Source organism: Calliopsis andreniformis, chromosome 8 (assembly GCF_051401765.1).
Source record: "Calliopsis andreniformis isolate RMS-2024a chromosome 8, iyCalAndr_principal, whole genome shotgun sequence".
In the NCBI taxonomy this organism is placed as follows: domain Eukaryota; kingdom Metazoa; phylum Arthropoda; class Insecta; order Hymenoptera; family Andrenidae; genus Calliopsis; species Calliopsis andreniformis.
Genome location: NC_135069.1, coordinates 11,652,464 through 11,671,184, shown reverse-complemented (window position 1 = coordinate 11,671,184; position 18,721 = coordinate 11,652,464). Strand labels below are relative to the sequence as shown.

At 37.9% G+C, this 18,721-nt stretch overlaps 1 protein-coding gene across 6 annotated transcripts in view; it reads right to left on the bottom strand.

The window, feature by feature from the left end:
• Nucleotides 1–3,147: 3,147 nt before the first annotated feature.
• Nucleotides 3,148–18,721, bottom strand: part of LOC143182634 (uncharacterized) — a 40,381-nt gene continuing 24,807 nt past the window's right edge. Inside the window, exons 8-11 of one of the 6 annotated variants that reach the window (XM_076383777.1) lie at nucleotides 17,791–17,956; nucleotides 13,394–13,463; nucleotides 11,321–11,561; nucleotides 8,911–9,040 (exon numbers count right to left, since the gene is read on the bottom strand). In XM_076383777.1, the coding sequence (XP_076239892.1) occupies nucleotides 11,369–11,561; nucleotides 13,394–13,463; nucleotides 17,791–17,956 (429 nt within the window). In that variant the 3' untranslated portion in view covers nucleotides 8,911–9,040; nucleotides 11,321–11,368. Of the gene's footprint in view, nucleotides 9,041–11,320; nucleotides 11,562–13,393; nucleotides 13,464–16,098; nucleotides 16,259–17,790; nucleotides 17,957–18,721 lie in introns of those variants that run through there. The other 5 variants (XM_076383778.1, XM_076383775.1, XM_076383776.1 and 2 more) reach the window with 5 other exon arrangements.

Sequence of the window (18,721 nt, the reverse complement as noted above, 5' to 3'; positions counted from 1 at the left end):
AAGAAAGTCGACATGCGTCGAAGGAAATAGCATTAGTGTGAAAATATTTGCATAACGTATAAACGAAAAAGCAATGCAACAAAAGAAATGAACGGAGAATTGGAGAATTAACGTTGAAGATAGAAACGTTGAAAGTAGTCTGCGTTAGATTTAAAAAATAATAATCATTAATGAATTAAATGCAATTCATCTGTAGTTTGTAAATCTGTGTCACTGGGTCACTGTACCGATACTGGTCATCGACCTCTGGAGTGGTTTATGGCAGGGTAGAATTTTTCCAAAGAAGCTCCTTGTACCCCCCACGTAGTTTAAGCACCTCAGACCTTCTTTGTTCGGACACTCCGAGATCATGTCTTCTTCGAAACCAAAGCAATAAAGCCATAAATTACCTAAACGCGTGCCCTAGCATAAACCATTTCGACAGTCGATGACCAGGATCGGTACAGTGACCCAGTGACACAGGTTTACAAACTACAGGTGAAGTTTGTTCTCTTCTTCCTTTATTTTTCGTTGTATTGCTTTTTCGTTTATACGTTATGCGAATAAGAGATTTACATATTCGTATTTTTACGTTGCACGTAGTTTTCCTCGATTTTAAGTAATTATTCACTTCAAGTGATAAACAAAAAAAGGACTCGGTGTTATTTATTATGTCGCTTTCAGTTTTCATACTAATGCTATTTTCTTCGATGTATGACGACTTTCTTGTTCGGAGTACAACTGTAGCATCTAGCGCGCGTACCCAACGCTACCGCGGTCGCTCGGGCGGCAAACTCGCGCTCTCATTGGCCGGTGTTTTTCGTTAATAACTCGTTAACGAAGCCTCATCTTACATTTTCGCTAAGGAAAAAGTTGTTTCAAATCACCCCCTAAATCACCCCTTTTAAGGAACTGCGACATTTTTGTTACACCCTGTATATGCGTCCATAGCACTCAAAAGGTTAAACTTCACGAACAGACGTCTAAAGTCGGAGGCAGTCAGGTAGTTCGGTGAGGGACACCTGTTTTCGCGCTTTTCCCCTTTCCACCTCACCACGTGAGTGAGCATGCCACATACGCACAATATTCGTACTTCTCTTCTCACTTACCTATTGTGCGTGTGTGCAGTGGCGGATTAAGATAGAAATTGGGGTCCAAAGTGTAATACAAAATTAGAACTCATAGTACTATGACAAAGAGGGCTATTATTGAAAAAGTTTTATTTTTAAACAAAAAAGTAATAAGAAAAAATTAACAAATTTTATTTGCAATTGCAGTACGGGAAACCAGGGACAAACGTAACACAGGGCGAATGTAACAAATATTTTAAAACAAATACTAATGGATCAATAGTCTTGTGCTTCCATCTTTGCATGTCATTTCCACCTCTCCTACACCATAGGTTTTGGCAACACATGAAAATAGGCAATTCTTCGAATTTTAACGTTTTACTTAAATAGTATATTAAAAATAAATTTATAGAGTCTGTTTCAATTATGCATCCTTTTGTTCTGGTTTCATAAAATCTTGTGACTTCTTTTGTAATGTATTCAATAGATATTGACCTTATAGGTAGGTATAAAAATTATTATGACTATAAGTGAGACTGGTATGTAGAACACGTCCATGAGAAATACTGCTAGGGACAAAAGTAACAACTTACTACTTTTTATTTACTTTTTAACAAGCTGTTACTTTTGTCCAAATTGTAACTTGCAACTTTCTACTATAATCTTTGCTTTAACGGATATGTTATTTTAATAAAATTTATTAAGGAAAAATCTTGTTAAGACATATTTCCTAAATTTTACAGATGAGTGATTTTGAAGTCTGAAACTGAATACTACAAAATAACAGAAACGAGTAATGCAATCAGCGTGGTCAATGTTTTTCGATACAATTATTCGAAACTACATAATAACTTTGAATTTCTCGTTAATATGTCAAATTATTTTCCTGTTTCACATAGGCTTGTTAAGGTATTTCCTTGTATACCCATTATAAAAATAGTTCTTCATGTCTTGATCTTTTCAACTTTGACATACAATAAAAGCATTTTCTTTTGACTCATACGACATAAATAAAAAATAGAAAATGGACAAAAATGGGGTTATTAAGTTCTTAAAAGTAATATTCAAATGCGGGATTACTGTTTAGAGAATGTTTCACAATCGTAAAAGAAAAACATATTGTGGGGTGGCTTCTTAAAAGTCAGTGTTAGGTTTATGTTGATATTTATACTTATTTTTACCTTCAAAATAAGTAGAAATACCTTTCAGAAGTATTTTTTCTATTATTTAATTTAATTTTTAAAGTTAAATAGGATATTGCCATCATTAATACCTCAAATTATCGTATGTTACTTTTGTCCCTAACCCTAGGGAGACGAGTAACAAATGACATACTTAAAAAAAGAGGTGTATTTAAAAAAATTTGTGTAACGTATTGCTTGTTTTTTTGTTTGATTGCGTTGTTTAATAACGTAAGTTTACTGTCCTGTTTGACTTATCTAAAAATTTCATAAAACTTAGAAGTTACAGAGTCAATAACCCAAATTGTTACATTTGTTTCTAGTTTTCCCTAATTAAATTAAATAGCAGTTTTCCTAGATTTTGATTTTGTAAAATTGTTAGCAAGAAATACATTTTTTGTCAATTTTGACTCTCCTTCAAGGCGCCATCTTTGTCCAGGTGGTCCTGGCGCGAGCTTCATGTGTTTTATACGTGATTTTCACCGGGTTGCTTGTTTGCCTCCGACTTTAGTAAAGGGTTACTTTAATCTGGTGTATTCATCGAGCCCTCCTGATAAAACTATTATTACATTTATTACCCAATATTTTTATCCTTAGGCTATTGTTGCGTACGAAAATTATTTTCGAATCTGTTAAAATTATGAAAGTACATGTACTAAATGTCTTTTCATTCGTTTATAAAAATGGCTAATTGAAAAAGTATGAATACTCTACAGTTTATTTGTAGTTATCGGTCTTTATGATGTATTATTAAATGCAAGCTTGCTTAAAATGTATTTCAAAATTGTAGATATTGATTATATAATCAGGTTTGAATGATATATTAAGTTTCACTGCATTTAATATTTAATTTTCTCCAATTACCCCAGGTCGCTATGTCTACTAATAAAGATGAAGCAAATAACAAATCTCTGTAGTCGACAACATTCTCAAATTGCTAATTTTATTTATAGGTTTTTATGACACAAATCACTTTTAGCATCTACATAAGTAGGAGATACAGGCTATACGAGAATGAATTTGATACAGATCACTTATTAATGTAAATACAATGTATCTTCAATTACACACTATCAACTAGATACTTAGAAAACACTGTACAACGCAGCTGAAAACTGTCGGTGATACTTTACAATATGTTACAAACACTCCTTGAAGCGAGACGAGCCTAGCCGCATCGAAGTCACAAATTCATTTCATAAAGGTTTCGTAGTCAGCCGCGAGAAGGCTTTTTCGAGCGACTTGATGACGCCTCGCGCGGTCTGTAGGCCGTGTTTAGGGTTCGGAAGCTGTTCCACGTCGAATTTTTCGCAACAACATTCATTCCGGCGTACGTCTTTCTACAAAACGAATCCATGAACAAACGTGAGAATAACTTCCTCGTCCCTGACCATTTTTTAGGTCACAATGGACCTTCGTGACGTCGTCTCGTTCCTCGTAAAGTGAATTAGTACCAAATTACACGAGCAGAGTTGAAACGAAGGATACACCTGGATCTATATAAGTAAAAATTATGATTGAAACTTTAGGTCTTCGAGGATCTTTGCCACGAATACATTTCAAACAGAGTCAGGGAATCATGAACAATTACATTTGGCTGTATCGCATTGTTTCTAAATGAACACTTGGAATAATTAAAACAAATGTGGAGAGTATAGATTATTTCTGCCATAAAATATCTAAAATGTTGTTTAAAGAGATACTTTAATAGAGTATGTTCAAATACAATCTATCAACTATTCCCTGTAACTTCTGCCCTTGTAACCTGGTTTACACAGCAATCATCGATTCCACACACATACGCGCACACACATGCACTCACACGCTTGGAATAATACATCGCGCGGTATTACGAGTCTTTTCTTTGTGGTTAACGTCTGTCAGTACTATCAAAAGATAGTATATTTCTCGCGCTACTCCCGTGAACTGCTGGTCGTCCTTGCTCGTACCTACTTATTGCCTTAGCGTCTCGATCGATTAACAATATCTTATCACTTTAGATAGAACTTACGACTCTGTCTTTTCCTGGTGCGATTATAATCAGGATTTCTGAAGATCCTCAAGAGGAATACAGGATTCGGAATAATATTAGACACTACAAGTAGATTTACAAAGAATTAGATCAGAAGAATGTTAATCTTCTTAAATGTAAAGGTTACTTAACATTTGCAAATGACTTACAAATGACAATTGCAAATGACATATTAGGGACCGAAAATATGTCGAGTAGATAATGAATAGATATAGGAATGTGAAATCACCGACTGATGAAGATTTCTAAACGTTAAATGTCAAAATGCCATCGATTTTGATTGTTCTGTGATCTTCAGAAATCCATAAAATACACAGCGCTATATCGTAGATTATGGACAAAGACTTTCGATTGAGAAGAACGAAGCAATGAAGGGAGAGGATAAATGATGGTCGCAATAAAAACGCGACAAAAAAAAAACAGAAATACGTACTCGCGTTGATAGACTACTGACAGAATGAAGGTGAACAGATCATAATGTAAAAAATATGTATGTATTATCAATATATTGGCATGATGTTGTTTTATGGCACCTTTAGTTTACTGTTCACTAACGCGTTTACAAGTTATATCTTACGTTCTCGCTATACAAACGTTGTAACTATCTCAGTCAGGAAGTGGAAATAATAAACGTAGAAAAAAAGAACAAAAAGGGGAAAAGAAAAGGGAAAACACTTCCTCTAATATTTCTTTGTGTCTTTGCTCTCTATTTTCCATACATGTACACAAATGCATACGTATACGCAAACAGACGTACTAACACGCACACGCTCACGCTTTGTTCATGCTTCATTTTTTGCCCACCCCCCTCATTTTCTCTCCCTTTCTTTCTATCTCTCTCCTATTTTCTTTTTCAACATATTCACGTAACTTTTATATTACGACATAACACCTTCTCTATTTTTTTCCTTCGTTCTAAAGGTCTTCCATTGCACTTTCCCTTTCGACGCAACAAATGCACCTTAAAACGTATTTACTTTATGTACAGAAGCTGTTTTTCAATACAAGCCTACGAAAACAATTTTCGATTAGGTTTTGTATTATGTGATTCTTTCTTCTTTCTTTTTTCTCTACCTTCGATTGGTACCGTCATAAGCGAGATTTGATTGCACCGAGGTTTCATGCAACAGAAAATTAATTTTACAGTAAACGCCATGTGAGATTTTGCGTTTAACAATTGACATTACGCTTGATGAGCAGACGATTGCAGGCTCTTCACTAATTCTGAGTAAATTTGCGCTCGCATGATTAACGATTCCCTTTCAATCAAGATAGAGTACCATTAATTTAATTGGTTTTCGAAAATGACATTAATTATTCATCAATCGATTCATAATTCAATGATACAATTAAAAAACAACTTAATTCATCGATTGCAATGTCAATGAAAAATATATAAAATTATAATAATATAATATCGAAAAAAATATATAAATGTCATTTGGTCGAAATAATCGAAACCACACCACAGATGAAATTACGAGACGATTAGCCTGCTTTCGTATAACTAAAACAATATTTCTGTATCACATAGTTAATATATCTTTCGCTGCGGTTTCTCCTATGCCAACTAAAACAATAAAAGTAAAACAAACGAAAAAAAGTTGTTATAAAATATTGCGATGTTTGATTTTCTGACATGTTTATTTCTCGCTATAACAGTGATCAAATGGAAATAAAAATGTAATAATAAACGAGTGATGAATTATATATAATTGACATTACTTTTTCGTAATTTTGTTGTTATAATAACAGTAACAGCGTTGCCATTTTGTAAAGTTTACAAATTAATGTGAGAGTATGATAACTAAAACGAAATAAAATTATTGTAAGGCGACAAGAAAAATTAAAACAAACGCAGGTGGCCTAATTTTGTTATCTTACAATTTCGCTTTAACGATTTAAATCGATTACACAATTATCACGAGAACTGTTGTCAAACATTCTTTGCCTTTTACCAGACGTAAGAGTAATTCTTCCAACATTCGATTATCGCATTTTATCGAATTCGAGGTCTAAACATCGTTTCTGCTAACAATCTTTCTTTTATTCTACGCTTTGCACATATTCATATTCTGGTAAACACGTAACTGCAGTTTCGTAATACCGAATTCTTCCCATGAAAATCAATGAAATCATGGGAAATCGCAAGAAATAAAGTTATTTTTGTTACTACTCGGGAAAACACGACAAAAGGATCGAAAAAATAAAAATAAAAAGACTGACGTTAAAAAAAAAAAGAAGTTAGAAACAATGAATTTTGAGAAATCGATCATTGTTCGGCCAGTAAAATAAGAAGCTTTTTCTTTGGTCTCGATCGTGAACGACCGGTGGAGCGGCTCGAATACGATTCCCGATCCCAATTCCATGGAAGCTCTCGACCGCACTTTCGATTTTACAACAGTCTCTTCGCCGTGGTTATTGTCTAGGATTGTTCGAAAGCGCGAGTTGTGTTTGTTTTAACCGCCGCATCCACCTCTCTGATTCTTTGATTTCGATCTTACTACGAAAGAAAACAGAGCGGGGGTTACTAGTGCTAAAGGGAGGGTAGATCGTTCACGAACGAGCTGGTTTCCGTGTTTCAACAGATTCCTGAGATTTTACTTTAAAGACCGTCACACCCTAGCGAACATTCTCGCGGAGCAGTTGATCAACGTGTTCAGAACTGTTCAGACATTTTTGAAACAAAAATTAAATGTCTGTAGACACTTCAACCGATTGCTCGATGCGAACGACGGCTAGCGTGGGACGGCCTTAACAATTCGATATAATATGTAATGGAATTCCCTGTTAGAATACAATTCGCCGAGGTCCCGTGAGAAAAGTCCTACGACATTGTTACCTGATAATCCCGTTACACCAGACTTGAGATTACCCGAAGAAAGGGTAATACGATTGTAACGGTGAAGATCGGGTAAGAGGACAAAATAGAGTGATTTGAAACTTACAGACTCCGTACTAAAACGAGATCTTATACGCTAATTAATCGCACAGTGTATAGACTTTTAAAAAAATAACAAATTACATACAGATAATAGGTATTTTGACACTGTGAGGTCGAATAAATGAATGAATAAAAAAATTTCGCGTTTGTTCTTCGACTTATCTTCTTGCTTACTTTTCTTATTCTTTATTTTCTTTCACTCTCTCTTTCTCTCTCTCTCTCTCTCTCTGTCTCTCTCCCTCTTGTATTTACCTTCTTTTTCATTCTCATTCATTTATGTAATTGCTCATCCCTTCCTACTTACAAGCAAACATGTGCATTCATTTATTCAGTCATTCATCCAGTTACTCATTCTCGTGTACATTTATGCACACACTGTGTTTTTGTTTCTCTCTTGCTTCCTTGATTTACCTTTAGTTATACGTTCACGGTATAATTATTTTATAGAATATAGTACCTGGCACAGGAACATGACCTCTCAGTCATTGGCATCACAACGTAACAAGGACTACAAGCTGTGTCACGTGTATCTTTATCGCTTCAATCGTTTCTGCTTTTCTCATCACCTCTCACGTACGCATCTACGCAACTGAGACTTTCACTCTCATTTCTTTCGCGCTATCTAACACACACAAACTCACAATCTTCCTTTCTCGAGTGAGTGACTACAGCCAGACGCTTGGTCCTGAGTATTTCTGCATCAAATTCTCATTTTCATTTGTTTTCATTTACTTTGTTCATTTGTTATACGCATTAACGTCTGTTCCCACCAGTCTCCGTTTGTTCACTCCGTTAACTTTGGACACTGGATTTATCCCCGATGAGCGAAGTTGGAGACGATTTATCCGAGTATCTAAATACCTTCTTATCTTTTATCGCGTACATCAGTCAAGCGATCTAAGCTCAGAATTGTACAATCAACGAGTAAGTATCGCCACCTCCGTACCCAAACATCGTCGATCTTGTAATCACTATCGGATAATTCTTCGGCTTGACAATTTCAACCCGAATCACGGATTGACAGACAACCAGCCGCTTAGAAGTGTCTGCGCCTCCCATTGGAGCGACTCTCGGCACTTGGGGCCGCCTCTGACAATCTTCGAGTCGAAGGAAGTTCCAAGGTTCCGAATTTTCTTACAATTGTAGGAAAGACCTCGATATACTATATTTGACAGTCTCTCGACCTAAAACCGTTTGGCCGATGATTTCTTTCCGTTTGGTCTTCGTCTTATAACGATCCCAACACAGAGAAATCTTCTCCGTTATCCTGCATATGGTCGCCACGATAATAATCGCTGCTATCGTCCGACTTTCTATCTGTACACGTACATGGACCCTGTGGATGACACGATGTGACGCAACAGTTTTGTCATGTGGGTCCGGCCGGGGCTACGTAACACTAATCGCCGGATTGGACGTGCCCGATGGCGCCGGTACCACTTCACTCTTTATACACTGTCCGGTTAATTGGTTGACGCTAAGGGGATTGTTAATGTCGTGGGGATTGGTGCCAACTGGGTTACGATGTGGCGGCGGCGGTTGCACCGATTGACTGGTCGCATTGGACAGGGGTGGAGGCGGTACCGGAGGTGTCAGAGGGCAGGGGCACGGGCTGGCCAGGCTTGAGGGCGACGGTAACACCAGTGATGGACTAGCCAGACTAGACAATGCGGACAAACCCCCTGGACTGCTCAAAGATTCATCCTCCTCAGGAGTGCCTGCCTCCCCCACGCTGCCCAAGTTGTCCTCCGAGTGATCGTCCTCGCCTTCACCGTCAGCTTCACCATCTCCGTCTCCTCCCTCCCCCATGTATCTGATACATTTCTTCTTACGTCTGTGAACAAGTAATGGGAGGTTAGACAAGTATTATCCCCAGGAAATGTCCTATTAATGATAATAGGAGATTGAGCGTCACTCCTTCGTGCGTCTGGGGCTTCTTCTGGAACTAGAAATGAATCAGGGAGCGTAATTTCAAGTTAACATCGCCACCAGGGGACACGGAGAGCAACATTCAATCTATCGAATAAAGTTACATCCAAAATTATTACCAACTAAGAGAACATGCGATCACTCCTTAGTCGTTGCAACGCTGGCAGTGCAAAAGAAATCTCTGCTTGAAATCTCTTTTTAAAATCTGTTTGGTTTTGTGGAAACTTCTGATTTAGAAATATTTTACTACTTCTTTTTTAAATTGCAAGGAACTTGTTCCAGCACGGCCAGCGTTGGATTTTATTGCTCAACACGGATCACTCGCTGCAAATGCCATGCTCAAAACGTTCAGACGTAACAAGCAAATAATTGTGTTGCAACCGTATACGTGGAGAACGAAAGTTTTAACAAACAGAATTGAAATGCCGGGGCACAAGGCGGGGGACGGGGGGTAGATGGAAACAGGAAGGCTCCTTTCCTCAGGCGACAACTATGTGTTCCAAGTAATACTGTGATAAACGGCAAATTGATCTTGAGTCTAAAACTCTAACAATTTAGCGTGTACCGAATCGCAACAAAGAGTCATGCGAGTCGGATCAATGCTACCTGGAACTTGGAACTTTCAATGACTCTTTCTCGTCGTATTTGAATAGAAAAAAAAAAAATTAGAAATAGAAATGAAAACAGATGAAAAGAAAATAGATAACGTTTAATCGCAAGTACCGGATGTAACTCGCGCAAATCGTGTTTAATTTCACGAAGAACGGACCACGAAAAGGAAAGAGGCAAAGTTTGCTACTGCAAAGTTTCCGAAAAGTGAGCCCGACCGACCCTTGCATGATAACTGCATCGAAGTCGAGACATTTATCGCTCTGCCATTGGCTCTCATTATTCATCTCTTAGCCAGTTAGACAATTTTCTTATATTCGGATGTAAATATTATTGCTTTCTGGACAAGACATCAACTGTTACAGGCACATCTGGACTGAAGCGTTAGATGTATCTCTACGCACTTCGATAATAGTTGATTCGTGCAGCTGCCGAGTCGCTGACTTTCTCACGAGTTGGTAAAACAGGTAAGCGATCGTTTTAGAATAAGTTGTCAGCACAAGTTGACATTCTTCGGATTATGGAAATTTTAGGTAGTATCATTGCCTGCAAAATAAAGTATTTCTGCGACTAATGTCACAATAGGTTACATTCATATTAAAAGCACCACAAATTGCATGATTATTAGTCAACATATTTTTGAGTTTTAAACAGACAGCGACAGTAACAGCGCGAATCAACGCTAATTCGATCTTTCGGATCTCTACGAAACATAAAAAATCACGTACAATAGCTTCGTCGAAAGATCGATCTCTGAAATTTTGAAATTACTACTAGATTATTCAGGGTATAGCCTAGCCAAATTTTAGTTTGATCGCGTGGCTTCTGTGGAATAAGATGACTCGCAGTTCTTCAAGTCGAATCATGACGCGCGACTACGTAACAGTTACATTACAACAAATAAGACAAATAAAACAGGGAACGAAAGAAGAACGTAAAATCTATGTTCACGTACTAAAAAAGGTCAACATATCCGTTACAACACATAATCGTCGGAAATCGTACGAACTGCCATGCCATAAAAATTAGAATCACAATTATATGATATTATGCTTCTCTATATGTCAAACGTTCAGAACCGAAACAAAAACATGAAAATTTGGTTACACGTAGTAAACGCGTGTAACATGTGTGTATATATATCCACACACACGCACACAAAGGATATACATATATATATATATACTTAATACGTATATGTGTATACATATATATGCATGTATTACAGATCAGCCATGCTAAGGGCAACACTGAGTAAAGTTTAACTAAATAAGGGAAACTCAAATAACAATAATAAGCTGCAAAGAGCCACAACAATGAGAAACAATGCGAGCATTAAGGCATCGCTGAGCCATTCACTATGTTACTCCGCTCGTAGAAACCTTCGGCAATGAACTATCTCGGTCTAAGCGGCTTCCAGGTAAAGATCGCCAACAAGTGTTTCTAAATTTAAAAGACCGTACAGCCGCTCTCTTTCGGTTTTGCCCGACACTTTCTTTCCGTTTCGCATCCGACGAGCAGAGTTGGTCGTATATAGCGATGGCCAGCTAACCTGTAGGTTTAAGTCGGGACTGACCACTGTTTAAGAAGAAGTGTTGCAGTAGAAGGGAGGCGATAGGCTTGACTAGAGATTAACATAAGTGGGTTCTTGCTGAGGCGAGGAGGCATTGGAGGCAGTGTTGGTGTTTGGAGGGGCAGTCGCTGCCCCTACTGTCCCTCCACCACCTCCAGCCCCGACCCCTGCCCCCGCGCTACTTCCCACACCGTGATGGATTATGCTCGCGTGGATGCCCATCCCCGCTCCATGCTCCACTGGGCTGCCAAAACCAACCACCAGCCATTAAAGGGGCGCTCTCGTCGCATCGACGTTATCACTTTAATCCCACTTTAATCCCACACCGTATCGTCGTCACCCACACGCATCGGCTCAAGTCCTTGGACTGCTGCGAGCAAGCTCGTACATTCAACCTCATTTCTTTGCAACTGTATTTTTCTTTCTCAACACCGAGAATCCCAGGCTCGGCCATCGTCACGATCAAGGGATCAGATTGCTTTTTTGCCTTTCAATTTTCTTTCATTCCTGCCCGGCCTCTGATCGATGTCATTCTAAGGAATTTTAAGAACTCTGGGCGCGTTAGTCTTTCTGGGACCTTGCATCAGCGAACGACGCCGAGCCTGTTGCAACAAACTCGATCCGATTTGAAGGAAACTGCGTGCAATGAGGGGATTCGATCGAAAGTTTTAGGTGATTCGGTTGTTTGATCAGAAAATATGTCTCCCAAATGTCTGCGTTAACGAGGTTCTGAAGTGTCATCTGAGACGCCACTGTTTCAAGAACATTTAGATCTGTAAGGTTTATTAAATTATCGACAAATTTTTCTTTAGATATTTTTGATAGTGCTTCAAGATAGCAAACAACAGAAATGGTGTCTAGTTCTAACAGATTGGTTTGTGCAAATAGAAAGGATTATTTTATTCCTTGAGTCTCTGATAGATCTGCGACTACTTCTTTTCCTCTTTGTTTGAATAAACGACCACTAGCGCCGCGAGCGAGGTTTGTTTCCGTCCACCGTGGTTGGGATTCGTTTTCGCCCCTTTAATGAGGTCCATATGATTCACAAACCCAGCCGGGAGTTGGGGCGTTTGGGCGCGTTGTGCGACAATGTATAATGAACGAGAATTCGTGGCGCTAAAAGATGGGTTGCTTGTGATACCGCAATAAACTACAGTGTGAATTCTAGTAGAAATATTTACAAGCAAAGTACAGCCGTTAGATCGATCCTGCAGTGCGCGAGAGAGATTTCTGAGCTACTCTCTAATCTCATTCTTCTTATTTCATTCTTTTTGGAAGACACATTTTCTGACGATTGGCGTCATCTACCCTTTGCTCCATTTTGTTTTTTCCGTCGAGGCGATTGCTAACGAACAGCTAGACTTGTATCAAGGACTCGAACATGTGTTTCAAACGTGACTGTTGTATCAAAGCGCGATCAAATGTGATTTTACCATAAACTACTAGGTCGTCCGAAATTTTTGATTAACTTTTTTCAAGTTCCACGATAACATGTGGATGACGGAACGGAGTAGAAAACAATAACAATAACAAGTGGTGATATTCAAGAGTACTAATATCGTGCCCGGGTTGCATATCTTTTACTTCAAACATGATGACCCGATTTATCCGTCGCTAAATCATGTTTTTGCTTTAGGCTTCTTGTTCGAGTATCTTGTAACACTAACGCCTCTTTCAGAACAACGAAAATTAAATTACACTTAATTACTTGTTAGCTCTCCATTATTTCAAATTCATTTTATCAAGATTTCTGCATTCACTTTCCACTTTTGGCAACGCTAATTACATTGCATTTTGTACATAATTACAGCCAATTTTTATGCAAAAAAGCAGCCGTTCAAAGATACTCGAGCATTTTAACCGACATGTACTGTCACCATCATTCACCACATGTAATGTAACTTTTTCTAGTGAACTACATAACTGACGTGAGACTTCTGTTCCTCTTCAACACTTCTCATGATCGAATAGTTATGTACACGCGACCGAAACAGCGTGCTCAGCTTTTTGACAAAACGGTATATATTCTTCTCTCAAGAAGCAATTAATCAAACCCTCTACATGATGCTCACGTACCTGCATGGTTTGCACCACTGGCTTTGCTGGTCTAATCCATACCTGGCGCGACACTTCTTCATGTTGTTACCTAGAAAATTCGAATCGTGCGTCGATTAGTATGTTGAATAGGTTTTGACCCAATATAAAACAAGAAAGAGGCTTTCGCACGAATAGATATACATAGACATAAATATACAGGGCGTTCAGCTACGGGTGGAGGAAAGCTTAAGGTATGATTCCAGATGTTAAAATAAGACAAAAATGAAGAATACTGAAATTGAGTTTGAGTCTTCCTTTGTTAATTATGAGCTTTAAAGAAAACAATGGCTGTCATAGCTATTGACATAAACCACGTAACTTGTCTTAAGGCCTCTTCATACTAACCGTCTAGCCAGCAGGACGCTAGCTTTCGTCAAATTTTTTCCTCATAGGTTTTAGATAGCGACCTCTATGGAACCGCCTGTTGGCAGTCGTACTGCGCTGGCGCAGAAGCTAGCCTGCCGCCGTTTAGACGGACAGTGTGAATCTGCCCTTACACAGCTGTGATGGAATTCGTAACAGTAACTATGATCGTCACTGTCCTCTATGGACTGAACTTTACCACGAGCTTCGCCTTGGCATTTGAATTGCCAAGTTTCGGGTGAATTTGACCAATCTTTAAATACTTATCACTAAACTCAAACTCAAACATATTTCATTATTTTTCATTTTCGTCTCATTCTCATGTCTAGATTCATCTTCTAACTTTTACACCATTTGTGGCTAAACACTCTGAATAAATAATCGAATTTCTACCATTTTGCTAGACATATGACGCTAATTGACATTTGAATTTTAAAGAACTGTAACCTAATGAACAATAATGCAAGAACTAATTGCTTTTATTGTTTAAATGCATATTATTTTGGGATGTCCTTTTTTATCATACATCAATATTTTGCAATAGAGTTTTGAATAATTTAGCGAAGGTAAGTAGCTCTACTGAGAATATTGACCAAATTCAAACGTTTGTCAACTAGCCATGCGTATAACAAAATGATCACAACTGATTGAGCTTGATCTACGCAGTTTTTTTTTCTTGTGGTTTTAGATTGCTAGTGACTCTCGCGACGTGTTACAAAGGTAGCTTGGTGTTCACAAAAATTCATAATCAATGTATAGTCGAGCTTTTAAAGAAACGTGTATAGTATTTCTACGAATATTAAGTTCTAGAGATGTATATATTATCGTTAGAGTTCAAGTGTTACACAGTTTTGTATTTTGCATAGATATTTAATATTGTCTTCTTGAGTGTCAAGCTCAAACAGTCTAGAAATTTGATAATACATCGGTAAGATAGGGCCTTCTCAGAAGACGTTAACGTTCTTTGACAATTGCGTAATTCAATCAAAAGAATTCTAGAAGATATTGAAGAAGATTACAGAAGATAGAAGTTAATGATTCGCTTCAAAATGACTTTAGAAATTGGCAGTCTTCAGGGAAGGACCAACGGATCGACAAAAAAGAGATATTCTGTCAAGCTGAGTAAAAACAACATGCAGCGTAAAAAGTTAAAACGGCGTACAAAATACGATCAAAGATTATATCTACTCATTAATGTCGTGATCTGTATCAAACACAAGCTCTAAATATAAATATTAAAGTTAAATATAAAAAAAATAGGACACCTGAGCACTCAGGTATTGTGAACAAAACACCTTGTATGTAAGAGTCGAGAATAATAAAGTGATTGATTAGAAATGATCATAAAAACTGAGTGAAAAAAGGTCGAGTATTGGTAAGTAAACTGAACGCTTTATAAATGATAATTAAGAAAAATTTAAGTAATACTGGACAAATAAAAAAAGTGAAAAAAGTCTGGTCATGTTGAAACGATCAAACGTGAGGGAACAGAATTAGAGTGAAATGAAATCAGTGTATTAGAGTAAAAAAAAAAAAAAAAAGAAAAAAAAAGAAAAATGAAGAGAGAAGAAAAGATTAATAAAAACTGCAGAAAATAGAGCACAGAAAGACGCAAGTGTTGGAACGAAGGGACAGAATAGAAACTGAATGAAAATTAAAAACGCTTAGGATTGTCTGATTGCGGAATAGGTCCCTGTAAAAATGCAAGATGGCCAGCGTCCCCAAAGTTGTATACGTAATTAATAATTAATAATGCTGTGTTATGTGCGTGTATGTGTACTGAATGCGCTCGTGTTTCCACTTGATCTCTTAATGTATTTATATCTACTGGAAATAGGTAAGTATAAACACGCACGTGCGCATGCGTACGCTTGCACACTCGCTCACGCGAGAATGTATTTTTTTTATTATCCTTACTCTTTGTTTTTCCATATTTCTCTTAAAAGAAAAAAAAAGAAAAATAAAAACACGAAAGATTATAATAGATAGTTATGTGTATGTGTATGTGTGTTGTGTGTTGTGTGTGTGTATGCTGTGTATATGCGCGTACGCACGTGTGCATATATGTATAATATCTTGATATATATTATATATAATATAATGTATATATAATATATATGTACATATCGACCCAAAACCCCAAGACAGGGGGAAAACATGCAACATAATGTAGTGTAGCAATAAGAATGTATAATAATTATAATAGTATATGTAATAATGAGGGGGTGGGGGGCTGCTGAGGGGAATTTCATAATTTTGTTGCTGTCGTTCATAGGACAGGGGAATTTTGCAAGAATGTGTGGAGTGAGGCATATGGGTACCTCCAGGATCACTGTTTGTGTCTTGTTTGCGCTTCCTCTTCTTAGTTCGGTTGGTATTTGCGCGGGAAGACCAGTCAGGGTACAGCTGCATGTGCAACTGTCTCTCCCGTCGCGCCAACTCATAATACTTGGCCTGTTCCTCTCGCCCTAGCGCGTGCCACTACCGAGAGAGAACCAAACACTATTTGTAATTGTGCATGAACCGTAGGCTAAACAATATTTTAATCAAGAAAAAAAGTTTAACTAATGCTACTGCCGCCACCCTAGTTGAATTTCTCTATCGCAAGTTGACTCTTTTTTTTTTCTTATTTTTGTTGCTCTCGCACGAAGTTAGAAATTCCTGCCTTATGTGAGTTATTTCATCTACAATACATGCTATGTTTCCTTCACTTTTTTGTTTGATTAAGAAATAGTTTTTATCGTTCTTTATAGTTTTCTCATTTAACGCATCGTTGCTATGTTTAGCATTTTCAGTAACACTGGGGTCCCTACTTTCCGTTTAAAGTGCTAGAAGAACAGCCTAGATCTCCCCTCCCCCTCGGTTGCACCGCTATTTATCGTAACGTTAGTTATCAAAGAACTTAGATCATACAGGGTGTCTGATAGGAGGTCGTCACAAGAAAGTGCTGAATAAACACTGTGGTCTGCTTTCCCGAGCATGTATCCAGTGAAACGAGGATTCTCGGCTGGTCTATACACTAAAAAAATATACTATAAATATGCATCGTACTGTATACAAACTTCACGTAACGTATACGTAATGATTAGATACAATAAACCAAATAATTTGGCCATGCCTCTTCCTTTCGAAACGAAAAAGGAAAAAACAGAATAAAATCGACGTTTCTAAAAACCAGATTGCTGTTGCTCTAACGGAACAGGACACTGAAATTCAAGCATCACTTACCAATGACGAGATGGTAAATTTTGAGACTTACGAGGAAACGAAAAAAGAATGGAGGAAGAATAAGGAGATTGAAGGGGTTTGAGCGTGATTAGCCAGCACAGAGTTCTCGTTGGACCGGGCTAAAACGGTGTCATCCGTTTCATAATCCTTTTTAATTAATACGGGGGCAGTAAGTATAAGCAGCGGCCCCCATTGAAAGGATTTCAAAAATCGTCCACGGTAAGAGTACCCTACGTCTACCAGACATCCCGTACCTATGGCTCTCGTTACAACATCGCTCTCGCTCGAATCATCGTTAATCTATCATTGAGGTACACCTCTTATCTTTTTTTCTTTTGTCTCTCCGTGAACGGATACCGCTTTAGGGAGTTTGGCCAAATACAAAAAAAAATTACATTACAGTCCGTTTTTTCCTCTACTGCGCTGCATCAATCCGCAAGATTTTCCCCAACAGACAATCCAATAATTCGGTAATCGAATCGAAAAAACGGAAACAGTACATATGTATACACGTACATCGTACAGGTTATGTACAAGTGTATACATACACGCTCGAAGAGCTGTCGGTATTATTAATAAACACAAGTCCGCACGTCAAAGAGTGAATGCCAGAATAAAAAAAAAACATACAAATGACAATTAAATAAAAAAAAAAAAAAAAAAAAAATTAAAAAAAAGTAAAACGCACAGAGACTTTGATCGTTTTAATATTAATCAGTAGGTAATCTATGAATTATTATAATGAATTATTAAGGGCCTGCTGTTCTAGCACTGGAAAGTGGTACCTCCGGTGGGATCTGCGGAGCGCTCTTTCTTCCTCTTCTTCTTCTTGCTGCCGTATCCGTAGTTATCCCTGGCACTCCAGCCGGGGTATCGTTGTTGATGGAGATGGCGCTCCTGCCTGGCCGCCTCATAATACCGCGCCTGCTCCTCCCGGCTTAGCGAGTGCCACTGCGTGTCATACCCCCAAAATTCAGATTCACAGTTTCACAGTATTCATCCGTGCACCGTGTCCCTTTCAAGCTTTTTCACGTTTCTTTTCTAATCTTTTATTGTTATTTCTTTAACAACTCTTTTACCCTTAAGAGGAAGGTGTATTCCTCGTCGCACCCACCCCTTTGCTCGATCGACGATCCGATCCCAACCCACTCGTCTTATGCCCTAGATTTCCTTAGATCCCACCTACGATGCTCTCTCTTTACTTCTACTACGTTACTAACGGATCAAGTTAGTGTTTCAACCTAGTTTACGGACGACCAACGGATAGAGCTAAAATGCATGCAACTTATGATCGCCGTTGAGGACATCTGTACGCTTGTAAAATCTCTAAGTTGTTATTTTTTGATTGCCAAGTCAACATTTGCCTCCAAGTTCGGCCACGAAAGTCATTGCATATACCCTTGAGAGTTATTCAAATGACAAGTATTTGGTATCGATTGATTACTGACCAGTGATAGTTGTATCGTAAATCTTCCTTAATTACATGTTGTTAGTATTTCCAAAATGGCTAAGCGGCGGCAATAAATTAAGTAAAAAAGAAAAAAGAAAACAGAAGAAAATCTTGACTTTGGCACGTGTTTACTATATTTACATCAGGGTTTCAGACATTTTTCTAATATTTTGTTTCAAACAGTGTAATTTGAAACAACTGTATTAAAACAAACTAAATATTTGGTATTGACAAGGACCTAAAACAAGTTCTTAATGTAACGTAAA